We start from the raw sequence: 13,162 nt of genomic DNA on the forward strand, positions 1-13,162 counted from the left end.
AAATTGAAAATGAGACCAAAAAATTATGAGATTTGGAACGAGACCATTAAAGCATTACAAGTTCTATGTTGCATGTGAAGCATGCATTCTGAAGACTATAGGATATAGCAATTTATTCAAAAACATCAAAATTTGGTTCTGTACATACATGCAACCAAGTAATCATTCAAAAGTGCACTACGTGAACTTCTCCTCAACCCAAGGAAAAACCTAAATGAGAACATTAGGCATGGATTAACGGGCCTCCAATGTTGTGCTAATGTGATGCACACCCATTTGAGGGCACGCTCCATAACTATTTTTTGATTTGCTGAAAACCAAAACAGATTGAAAATTTGGAATCCAAACTAGTGGGACTACATAATGGTGGTCTTAAGACATTGATAGTTGTTGGTATTGGTATCTAAATTCATGCTAAAATGGAAAAAGTTGAAAATGTGCAATTTGTGCATGTGAAAAGATCTTTTAATCCAACACTTTTTACAATTTTGAATTGTTACTTTTTCCATGCACTTGCTTGCTATATGGATTATAAGCATGCCAAAGGTGATTGCATTTCATAATACATAGGATCAAACCCCATAGCGTGTCATTTGGCCTATTTGTGTTTTGAAGGATTTGAGGCCACATTCCGCTAGTTTGGGATATCCAATTCTGCTAACGTGTATCGCCAAAGAGGGGAAAACTGGCAGCTGAAAGTTTTGCTACTCTCACAAATTTCAAATTTTCACATCTCCCACCCATCAAATCTTGGAAGATTAAGTACTTGCAACCTGCCCCCGCCCTACAACCCACACGCACCTCAACGTGACCTTGTGTCATCTTTGGTTTGGCATTGTCATATTTTGGGAAAGTTGTCTTCTATTATTTGCATGCCTCAAAAGCTAGAATCTTTTTGTTTTGGTTTGGCATTATCATCTTTCACTGATCGTCACCATGGCAAGATGCATCTTGTCATGGCTTGCAAGAGAAGCAGATAGAGGCTATGAGACAAGAAAGCTGAAAAGCTTGGTCAGGGCACAAGGAATATAAGACTCCTTATAAAGCAGCAAACCGGAAGCAGTTGCAGATGCACGCATTCGATCATTGCCATTAGAGAAAAGAACACGAGCTTTGATGTCATGATTGGTGGTAGCATTCGAGGAAGCAACATCAGGCCATTCAAGTGAATACCAGTCTCGAGTCTTCACAAGATTTCATCATTTGAGTCATATACCACTTAATTTCTAGACCGAGATGGCTTGGACTTAATGTGATTGTGATTGTCCTAAGCCAGCATGGTGCTATTTCAAGTCAAACAGCAGTATCTGATTAAAATTGTGGTTGAATAGAAATAAAGCAATGAAAAGAAATATATTGGTATAGTAATGAAAAGCAATACATTGTTATTTTCTAATTGTGAAATTCAAAGTTATGTACTTGATTTTTGCATCATTAAGTTGTCAACTGGCATAGTAAATTGGGTAATCCTTCTTGTGATCACCAAGTTGGCAAAGTACGCTCCCAATTGCATACTTGGAGCCATCAATGTGGACATGAATTTAATATCCCAATTGGGACTATGAGGATTGGTGCTATGATTAGGTGCCATTTTAGAAGCTCAAAGGCTTGGTCACACCTATTCGTCCAAAAGAATTCCACCACCAACTTACATAGAGGGTGGGCTATCATGGTGGCATACCACAAGATGAATCTTTGGTAGTAACCGGCATGTCCCATAAAAATCTACACTCCTTTTGAATTCTACGGAGGTGGTCATTCCATGATGCCATGCTCCTTAGATTTGATGAGGACTACTTCAAGGCATTGTAGATGGTCTTGCTTCTTGGAATGGCTGTCATTCAAGAAGACCTGTAGAAAATTATTGAGTATGACTTGAAAGCGGTGAACATGACTCTTTGGAATGTGGCAAGGGCATTGCATAATCTGAATGGCATGAGTCTGGAGGCAAAGATTCTTCATTCTATTTGAAATGATATTTTAGATTTATCTTTAGGAGCAATTTGCAATTGGTTGTAGCTACTAAATCCATCTACGTACCTGTACATTTCTAATCCTACCATATTTTCTAATACTGTTTCAGTTAGGGGCAAGGATATTGATCCTTGATGGTGGCAGCATTCACATTCTTTAAGTTCACACATATCTGCAGCTTCTTGTTATGTTTAGGCACAATCACGATGGGGTAAACCCAATCGGTGTGCTCTATCTCAAAGATGAAACCTGCATATAAGATTTTCTCCAGTTCATCATACACCATGGTGCCATATTTTGGATTTGTTCTAAATGGTCCATATACCTTAGGGCGGGCACCTTCCCTAGTAGGTTTGGTATGTACTACCACTTCTAGTGAAATTCCTTTCATTTCTTTGTATGACCATGCTCGACAATCTCGGTATTCAATCAAGAGTTCTTTTTTTTTTGTTTTAGGTCATGCTTTTAGACATGAGAGTGCAAAAGAGCATGGACAATTGGAGACAATTGCATAGAATACAAAAGTAGAATTCAACACAATGCCCCAAATAGTCTAGGCTTCTTCCATCATGACATATTTATACTAGTTGGACTCTTCTCTATTTGCATGTAGGAATTGTATGACTTTATCTCTTTATATGTAGGAATTGCATCTAGGATGCACATATAGGAATGGCATGTAGAGCTTGCATCTAGAACTTGCATGTAGAAATCGTATGTAGGATGTACATGTGGGAATCCCATGTAGGATGTGCATGTAGGTATCGCATGTAGGATTCATAAGAGAGATTATTCCTAACCTTATTTAAGTACAAGTAGACGTTTGCTACTACTCTACACACACATTATGTGCTACTTGACTCCATGTTGACACAGAGTTAACACCTACCTATGGAGATGATGCAAGTGAGCAAAGGCTAATTTTCACCTAGTGGACGTGAAGAGATAAGTCGCTATAGCTATTTTCCAAAGCAAGCTATGGAGTTCAAACAAGGAGGTCACAATTATGCCTAGAAGCTCAACTATGTGGCTGACATCCCATTTGAGGATGTTCTTATGGAGTATTGTAGATTTTCTTGCTGTAATTGCATTTTTGTTTTGTCTTTACTCCTCCAATTTAGGATCTATGTTGTTTTGTCTCTACAAAATCTATGTTGTTTCATCTCTACAAAATCGATGTAAGCAGTATGAAAAAAGTACTCTAAATATCACTATATTAACTACCATGTAGTATTGATAAGAGGATATAGAGATTCCCTTAAAAACTCAACTCCATGAGCTAACAAAAAGGTTATATTCAACAACTATAAAATGATGTTGAACATGACCATAAAATATAATCACACACGGCCTAGATGATATAATATGGGGTAGAGGGAAATTCAAGAAATTTAGTAGCCACATGGACTCTAAATATAATCACATGGCATAGAATCTAAATGTCATATATATGATATTAGACTCTAGGAAATAGTATGATAAAGTATATTCTACATCTACATAACAATTATGAACATAATCTACAAGATGTAAGTCTATTAATGTATTACTTTATATAATCCACATTCCACATACGTTACTTACGCACATTCATACACAAAATTCATTTGACAATTTTGGAACTTCTCTTCCAAACTCTTGAATGATGTTTCTAAAGTGAATTTAAACATTTTCTAGAAATGTTTTCCCTAATTTTGAATGATAAGAAGAAATCTTAACCCAAAACACACCACTTGTGGGACTCTAATTTTCTAAGGAGCTAATACCAAACCAATGGCAAAGATTTGGGAGGGTATCGAAATTCCGTTAAGAGCTCTTTAAAAAAGATATGATAGGACTTAAAAGTTGCAGCCTCTAATCTTTCATACCCAAAATGACTAGTTGAACACGGGAGTTCTTGAGAAGGGCAATACAATAGAGTTCAAAACGAGTCCTGCAATTTCACACGAAAGATTGCTTGGTTGCAAGGGACACCTTGTGACCAACACACACAGAGACGAGCGCATAACATTTAACATGTGGGGTACCCAAAGAATTCAAATCCTTATCAGTTACATTTCCTGCATGTGGCCTTTTCTTGGCATTGCTCACCTCTCATCTCCGACCCTATTTGGCATTCGTAACTCCACTGCCTTTTTTCTTTTCAAAAAGTAACTCGACTGCCTTTGCAGCCATGCATTCTTGACAATTTATGCCAAGTCCTTAGCATTCTGCATTCCTTAAAAGGCATTTTGAACCTTCTTTCGCATTCTTACTCGTCAGCTACACTGCCCATCTTGCTGTTCTTGAGAGTCCTTGCCATTGCTTCATTCCCTGGCAATTTGCATGCCGCTTTGGCACCTTAGCTCAGGACTAATTTCCTGCATTCCTTGGCTTTTCCTACATACTTTGCTGTTGTGTATGCCCTTAATTTGCAGCAGTCCATGACTGACCTTCGTATGAACTGCCTCTGATTATACATTTTTAAAAGGTTTCTCAATTTCAATTTTAGGCGGCATTTGCACCATAATTCCTATTTTTGTGCATTCCTTGGGCATGCCAAGCCTTTTCCTAGTCTTTGTTGTGTACATCCGCTTAATGTGCAGCAGCCCCTTAGTGACCTCCGCATGAACTGCCTCTGATCGTCCAATTTTGGGACGCTTTGTCACCTTCGTTTTCCTTCATACCTTCACATCTATAAACGTGGTCTGTGTGTGTTTCTACATCTCTGTGGCCAGCCATACCTTAGCAGTTTGCAATCTTATTTCTGTATGGTCTCCAAGTGTATGGATTCTGCAATCTTCTTCATAACATGGTATTTTAGCATTGCTTCTTATTTATAACCTTCTGAGAACTCCTGAACAAAGTGTTGTGCGTGTGTGTTTCGGCATGTCTGTGGCCGGCCATACCTTGGCAATTTGCGATCCCTGAAATTGTCATCTTGTATGGTCTCAAGTCTATGGACTGTGCAATCTTCTTCATACATTGGTATTTTTGCATTTATAATCTTCGGCGACCTCCTGAACAATTTTGTGTGTGTGTGCGTGTGTGTGTCTGTCTGTTTGGGCACACTTAACCAAACACACTTTGATTAAGAGAAACTTTGTTGGTTAATTTGGAGCAGCAGCCCACGACTCCTCTTCCCAGGCTCTCAATAGCTTCACGCCAGTGGTCTGCCTCTCCTTCAGCCTCTGAAGAGTATCTGAATCTTGCTCATTCAGCCTGCATGGAAGTTCCCTGCTTGCCTCCTTCACCATGGACTGCTCCATAGCTGCCTTCTCCTTGTCCTCCGCTAGGCATCGAAGAGACTCGCTGCACACCTCGGCTGCCTTCTCTGGAACCACCGGCTTGAACCTCTGCAGCTTCGCATATTGCCTTAGCAGCTGCAGCATGTAGTTGTATACATTCTTCATGCTCACGTCCTCAGCAATGTACTCTTGCCCGGCTCTTCCCATCGCCTTCGCCTGCACAAATACCCAGCCCATTTTCTATAGATATTGAGCTCCGGCAGCCCCAATAAGGAATCCGCAGAATATTGGCTGGTATAAGGCAGGAAAGAAGCAGAAAAGAAGATCAATGGCAGCAGCTATGGCGGATAGGTGGTTTTTTCCGAATGCACATAGCCACAGCCCTGTCTGTCTCTATGAGCAAAGCTGCATCAAACGCGATTCATCGATAGAGAGAGGGACACGTACCTCTTCTTGGTGAGCATTTCCCCAATCCACAGCGAATTTGATCGACTCGCACATCTTCTCTACGTTTCGCACGGGCCAAGAAGAAACAAGAGGCACAAGTCCCCGCCCGAAGAAATCGTGGTATGTTGGAGAGATGGATAGAACCGGCGAACCGCAGGCCAGTATGTATTTCAAACTGACTGACCACGCACTTCCCTCGGCGTATATTTTGTATCTGTTGAATCGCACAAAGAGTCGATTCAAACAGAACGATTCCAGCTAAGAGATTAATTATGAGATACGGAAATGCGCGCAGCTCTCACCTGTAATTGCATTGATCTGACAACTTGGACCGAATGAATCCGTTGCGATTCTCGGCAAACCAATCCTGCATATGTGACATGAACGGAAAGAGCACGACATTTGATGAATTAGTGCATTGCGATTTGCAGTGCCTCAAGCGGCAGGGAGCTATTCTTGAGTACGCGAATGCCAATTGCTACAAACCTGCGCGAAGATCTCAGCATTCCATGCAGGCGAGTTGCATTTCAACAGATCCAGCCGAAGATTTGCTACATGAGGATTCCCTTTCCAGTGCGCAGTTGGTCGCCTCTCCTCCCAAGATGTGTGTTTTGTGAAGTTCAGAATCCTCGATAGCTCAGCTTCCCAGCCTCCCAAGTTGACCTCTGGCCTGGAATCCGCGATCGAAGCTTATCAGTGCGCAAGTACCTTAACTCGTCTAAGGTGAGCTTCACAACATCCCTCCCATCGGCGATCTTTCCTGGAGTCTTTCACAATCTCATGCCGAAGAATCGATGCAAGGCATACTAGGAATCTTTACCATCCCCAAAAGGACCAGTCCGGAAACGGAATGTCGAAGAACTCGACAGTGCTGCAGTATCTAAACACTGGAGGCGGAATTCGTTTAGTGAAACTTTTCCTGGAGATGGTGGGAAAATCCTCGCAAGTGAACATTAGATCGACGTCTGGTACAGAGTCCGGGTAGAATTCCAAGAGCTGAAGGAGCCCCCAAACTGTGAACAGAGCCCTGGTCTGGTAGCAAGGGCGGTAAGGCTCGAGGAAGAGGCGACCATTGACGATGATCACCCGGAAAGAGGAATATTGCTTGGCGCGTTGGAGGAGAGCTTTCGTGATGCCTTTGGCCGTCCATGGCGCGAGGTCTTGGTAAATCCAGTGGAAGAAGCTGGGGCAGGAAGGAGTGGAGCTTGATTGAGATAAGTTCTGTCGACGAGGAGAAGTGTTGCGTTCGGAATTGCAGCTGGTGTATGCGCACCGGAAGACGTGGGGAGCTGTGGTGAGCTTCACCCAGAAATCTTTGGTGCTCGGCCGAAGGTTGCCTCCCACCTTGTAGACGAGAACGTCCGCGTGCAGCTGCATCAATGGCAGACATTACGCGGTTTTTCATCGATTCAACGTCAGATCCTAGCTGATTTACATCGAGTCTAGCTGGTCTTTCATCGATTCAACGTCAGATCCTAATTCTGCGGTTACGTTTTGATCAGCCGCTATTCGAGGTGGATTCTTTTCCACCGATTCGGGCTTTACTTCCAAGCGATTTTCATCGATTCTAGGCAGGCCGACGCAAAGCAAAACGATGAAAAACAGTGAGGAGGAGAAAAGAAGAAGGAAAAAGGAGGAGAACAGACCTTGTGAGAGGTGAAGTAAATAGCGGAAGAGGCGAAAAAGATGAGAAACAAGGAGGTGAGGAAGCGATGCTGGCCGGAGGGAAGGCAGGCGAGGGTGCAGGAGAGTCGGCTACTGCTGCCAGATCCGGCCATGGAGGAGAAGGCCGTGTTATCGTTGAAGCTGCAGAGATTTGGGGAGAAGCTGTGCGCCGTGGAGCTTGCCGACGTTCATAGCTACAGATCCACAGATTTGCGAGGAAGCTTATTGAACGCCATAGCCAGAGCTCCACAGACTTGCACGAAGCGTAAGGCTACCGCCATACACAGATGTGCGAGGAGCTTCAAATTAAACCATAGATTTTACAGGAAGCAGCTTCAATGGTCATAGCCAGAACTCGGCCGGAGAGATGTGGCGAGGAGCTGTGCTTCGAAAGCCATAGATTTGCGAGGTCGACGAAGCTGTAAACGCCATAGCTTCAAAAGCCAATATAGATTTACGCGATGGCCGGCATTACGAGATTGTGCTTCAAAAGCCAATATAGATTTGCGAGGTCGACGAAGCTTCAAAAGCCAATATAGATTTGCGCCATGGCCGGCATTTCGAGGAGCTTGAAACGCCTTTAGATTTGAGTAAAACGAGCACCACTCATTTTTATATATTATCCCCCTTTGATTCATTTCACTTTTCAAGTTCCAACCCGATGTCTCTCTGTTCACTACCATGTGGTCACACCAATATGCGAATGCCTTTCCTTCTATGGACTGTCCTTCCTTCTATGGAATACCCTCCGGTCACACCAATATGCGAATGTCCTTCTTGTTGTGAGTGTGTCAAATGCATTGTTATTGCACCAGCTCCCGTCATTTCCCCACCCGTAGATTGTTGTTGGCCCTTTGTTGATCAGGTACGTGTGGTGGTGGTGGAGCATGACAACGTCTTGCAGCCGCCGTGCCATTTGCACGGAGGAGTGGTTCATGTCAATGTTGAAATCACCGAGTGCATATGTAGTTGTAGATGGTGGAACAAGTTGCATGAGGTTGTGCATCATTCGTAGTAGAGACTCTTGTTTTGTTTTGGGTGATTTGTATGTGTTGAGTATTCCGACTATTTCTTTTTCATTGATTTCGAACATTGTGAGTTGGATCTGGCACTTGTCAATCTCGATGTGACTCTCTTGGATAAGATGCAGAACTAGTCTGTAGCAATGCCCACACCATCGTGTCTGTAGATACCTAAAAGCGGAGGTAATGTTGCTATATACATGCAGCGGGCATAGGATAGCTGTCCTCTCTAAGATCCCCGAGCTTGAAATGTCATGTGCATAATGAAGGAGGGATCTCATGTTGAGTGTCAGAAGTAGCGAACTTGTATTCTTCACGTTGGAGATGTCATCCCTTTCGAATGGCCACCAGCGGCAGTGGCGGGTGTCCCTCAGTCTGAAAATTTCTTGTTTAACCGAAGAGTCAACTTTGATGTGTCTGTGCTCCAGCCTTGAGAGAAGGAAAGGTTTGAGGGCTCACGGATGCGCAATAGTGCAGTGTAAACCAGTCAGTGGGCATGTATTCCTTTTGGGTCGAAAGCGATTTACTGCATTGTAAGTCCTTGTGATCGGTGCACTGTTCTTGCTATTGCAGGCTACAGGGGGAATTGTTTTCATAATATCGTGTTGAAGTGGTTCTTTCCAACCTGGAACTCGCGGACGACTTGCAGGATGGGTGTCCAATGTCTCGGAGTGTCATCCTTGTAAACATGTCGGTTCTCTGAATGTGATCTCAATCCAGAGCATGGGTCATTGAAGAGCATCCAAATGACATATAGCTTGGCGTCAGTGTTGCTGTCCATGAACACCCCATCTGCACCATTAACAATCCCATCTGCGACATCCAAGTTCCCGAAACAAATGTCTATAATCATCCCCCTTTTCAGGCGTAATTCTGCAAGAAGCCCACCTGTCTGTCGCGGGTCTGATGGCACTCTGATGGATTTACTGCAAGTCTTGTGCCTTATGTCTTTTGCGAGCAGCACGTGAGGTATTGTTTGAGTCGTTATGGATGTCCTTGGTAGCGTTTGTGTAGAAAAGGTGAGGAATTATGTGCTTTTCTGGTGGGTTTTTCATGTGTTCATTGTTAAAGATCTCGAGGTTGGCATCCAATTGGCATCCTATCCTGATCTTGTTGAGCAATGTGAGGAAGCGTTTGTCTTGGTGGCGCATCGGCTTTCGCAACTCCTAGTAAAGGAGCATGCTTCGCCAAAAGGACCCTAGCATGATTGACGAGGTGGCTTTGTCATGGAAAATCCATGAATCCTTGGTTGGGCTTACTTGGTAGAAGTCTTCACATAGCAGAACATCAACTCCACCAAAAGGCTGGTCGTGGTTGTGCTTGATTTCTCTCATGCGAGAGTCTACGACAGCAAAGGTGTTGCGGCCAACCAAGGATATCTCGTCAATAACTAGTAGTTGCACCTCTTTGGATGCTTCTGAAAGCTACTGTAGTTTTTCCCCTGAAAGCGATGTGTAGGTCGATGAAAGCAATGGAAGGTGAAGCGCTCCATGTATAGTCATTCCACCAATTGCGTGAGTGGCTCTTCCAATGTAAGGGAGCAAGATTAACCCGGGCAAGTCAACATTAGATGTGTCTTTGTGCGAGTAGAAGCAGAGCAGTGCTTGAACTAACAACATGAGCGTGAATGTTTTTCCAGTACCTGCCTCTCCAGAGAGTAGTAGATGGAATTGTCGGCTAGGATTGATGACCTTCTTGAGCATGATGTCATTTCTTAGTATTCTTAGTAAGACCAGTTTGATCAAAGCATGAGAAAGTCCATATAGACTAGAAAAAAAAAGCTTTAAATTAATTAGTAACCTCTCTCTTTTTCCTTACCCTCCTCTCCCTCTCTTTCCATCTCTCCCTATTAACATGCTCACAAGAAGATAATACAAATGAATAAGTTTGAACTTCTCTTCCCCACAACTGAATGTGTAGCTTATTCAAACATTCTTCACTATTTAAAACTTTCTACTCCTTAAACAAATTCTATAGTAGAGATATTTTTCCATCTCCTATAACATACCTCCCTAATGAGCTATCCCAGAGGGGGGTCAACATTTTTATAGTAGATACATTTTTCTATTGTCCTCCTGCATAGCTCATCGGCGAGCTATGCAAGAGGGGGTCAAATGTTTTAGAATGGATACCTTTTTCCATTCCCATTCCACATATATTGCCACTGAGGTATGCCAGATGTTGATCTTAAACATATTTTTCCATCGCCCTCTAACATAGCTCACCAGTGAGCTATGTTAGAGGTGGTCCAAAATTATAGGCCCAAAACCCAACTACATGATAAGAAGACTATGTGTTTTAAATCTCAGCCAAAAACACCTCACTAAGAGGACCTTGCTTGGTTCTAAAAACAACATAGAGACCATGATAGATATAACTATAACCTTTCCATGTAACATAGCTTCATATAGGTGATCCACCCAAATTTCGCAGAGGGCTTTCAAAGTTGACTAAGGTTCTCAACCGGATGACATCGGAGTTTCAACCGCTCAAAGCCAAGCTTTCAAAGTTGACGAGTAGTTCGTGACGAGCCCAAATAGTAGAGGAGCTTGAGCAGCATTCCAAGTGGGATATGGTCATCAACACAGAGAGAGAGTCTATCATGAGAGAAGGTCGTGAGGGAGTTTAAGAGTGTAGAGAGTCATGAGGCATGAGGGAGCTTGAGAGCATAGAGAGCTTGAGGGAGTCATGAGAGACGGTCCTAAGGGAGCTTGAGAGCATTGAGGGTGGATGAACAGAGAGTCATGAGAGATGGTTATGAGGGAGCTTGAGAGCATAGAGAGAGAATTGTGAGAGAAGGTTGTTAGGAACTTGAGGGAGAAGGGTGTAGAGAGCGTGAGAGAAGGTTGTAGAGCATAGAGTCACAAAACTGAGGTTGTAGGGAGCGTATGAGCATAGAGCGTCAAAGAAGGTTGTAGGGAGATTGAGGGAGCTTAGGAGCATATAGGTTGTAGGGAGCTTGAGGGAGCATAGGAGCCGTGAATAGACGTTGATAGGAAGAGATGTAAGAGTAAGAGGCAAGATGTGAGAGTAAGAGATACTAGATAGGGAGAGACCTTAAAATGCAAAGTTAGATAGGGAGCGAAAGAGAGAGCGTAGGAGGTAGAATGAGATAGCGTAAGAGATAGGGAAATAAAGAATGATGGAAATCGAGAGAGATCCAGCAGAGATAGGGAGGTTGAGAGATAGGGAGATAGAGCATAAGAGAGAGAGAGAGATAGAGCTAAAGAGAGACATAAGAGGTCGAGGACAGCGAGAGGAAGTCAAGAGAGAGGAGAGAGGAAGTAAGAGAGAGAAGAGAGAGGAAAGACGATAGAGAGATAGGGAGAGAAAGATAACTGTCGCGATGAGGAAATGGAATAGAGAGAGAGAAGATAGACACATAGGATTAGGGTTTAGTCACGATTAGAGAGAAAGATACTGTGTAGGGATGGAATAGAGGAAGAGAAGATAGAGAGATAGGGTTAGGGTTTAGTCACTCTTAGGGCTTGTTTGTTTTGCACTAATCTTTTCCCTCTCAGTATCTGTGATTATGCTCCTTTTGTTAGGGCAACTCCTGTTTTGGACGACTCCTTTCCTAAGCTTGTAGCCCTTCATTATTGCTATGGAGCACATACGGTTTGTGTGTGGCAATAAGGAAGTGTTTGTAGAAGTTGGAGAAGAAACACATACCAAAGTGTCTGAGAGTGTAATATGCTTGCCATTTTGTGTGACAATGAGTAGTGTTAAGGTGGCTCACAACATTACTCAACCAAGCTGCAGTATTCCTGTTCGAGGAGATAACATTTCAGGGCTCAAAGAGCTTTATTGTGGAGCATTCTTTGTCCTTTCAAGTGCAAGTAGAAGGTAAAAAGGAGGTGGGTCTTGATAAACAAAAGATTTATGACTTAGAAGATGAATCAGATCATCAAATAAAGGACCATTTCGAGTAGCCTAGGTGCCCTGAAGTCATACAATTGGAAGAGAAACAACATGGCAAGTTGGACGCTCCAGTTCTACATTTGGAGACCTTAATTAAGAAATTGCCATTAAAGAACAAGTTACGAAAGTTTCTGGATAAGATAGGGAACACAGTGCCTCTGCAAGATCTTCCACCTCTCTATGATGGTGATTGTATTTTTGAGTTGCCTCCTGTGGATGCAAATATTGGTTCCATGACTGGAATGGAGCAAAGCAAAGATGGTCATCCATGGGTCTGATATAAGACTACAAGGATATCTAGATTCAATGGAGATGTGAGATTGTCAGTTTGTGGGGGCGCATTTGTTTGTGACAATGTAGATTGTAGTTTGTAAAAGTTGAGGCAAAAACATAATACAGAACATTGGAAAGGGAGATTGAATATTCCTTGCCTTGAGCGTAGGGTGAAAAAGGAACATGGAGGATTTCGTTGGTTTCATTGCAACCAAAGGCCATTAAGTGAATTGGAATGTGCATCTAGGATATATCATGTTATTCCATCATCAGTGAGGTACACAAGGTTTGTTGTTCATTTGGGTAGCCATAGTTATGAAGTTGAAAAGGGAGAATGCACTGATCATATCAACATCATGAGAAACTTGGTGGGGGATTATGTCGAAAGCACTATGCTACCTGCCTAAAGATCCTTGGAGCAAGACAAAAAAGGGTCAAGAAAGAGGTGTCTAGAGATATAATATTGAATAGCATAATATCTACGAGCAACAATGCCACAAATTTGTGGGACCTTTGGTGAGTTGCTATCACATTTAGAGCCATTGATGAATCAAAGGAGGTATGTGGGCCTTGGATCTCCTTGTAACATTTCATTAACAATATCACATAAATTTTGTTGATACCACTTTTCTT

At 42.7% G+C, this 13,162-nt stretch overlaps 1 protein-coding gene across 1 annotated transcript; it reads right to left on the minus strand.

Annotated features, from left to right (window-relative positions):
• Positions 1-3,963: 3,963 nt before the first annotated feature.
• On the minus strand, positions 3,964-7,877 carry LOC147905718 (uncharacterized). Its single transcript, XM_087374278.1, has 6 exons — positions 7,295-7,877; positions 6,469-7,019; positions 6,135-6,318; positions 5,951-6,015; positions 5,649-5,862; positions 3,964-5,417 (listed from the first exon to the last, which is right to left on the minus strand). The coding sequence occupies exons 1-6, from the start codon at positions 7,424-7,426 to the stop codon at positions 5,064-5,066; spliced, it is 1,500 nt and encodes a 499-aa protein (XP_087230404.1). The 5' UTR covers positions 7,427-7,877; the 3' UTR covers positions 3,964-5,063.
• Positions 7,878-13,162: the final 5,285 nt, after the last annotated feature.

Source organism: Dipteris shenzhenensis, chromosome 1, assembly GCF_047967505.1.
Source record: "Dipteris shenzhenensis isolate YYH24624 ecotype China chromosome 1, Dip_SZ_1.0, whole genome shotgun sequence".
Taxonomy (NCBI): Eukaryota; Viridiplantae; Streptophyta; class Polypodiopsida; order Gleicheniales; family Dipteridaceae; genus Dipteris; species Dipteris shenzhenensis.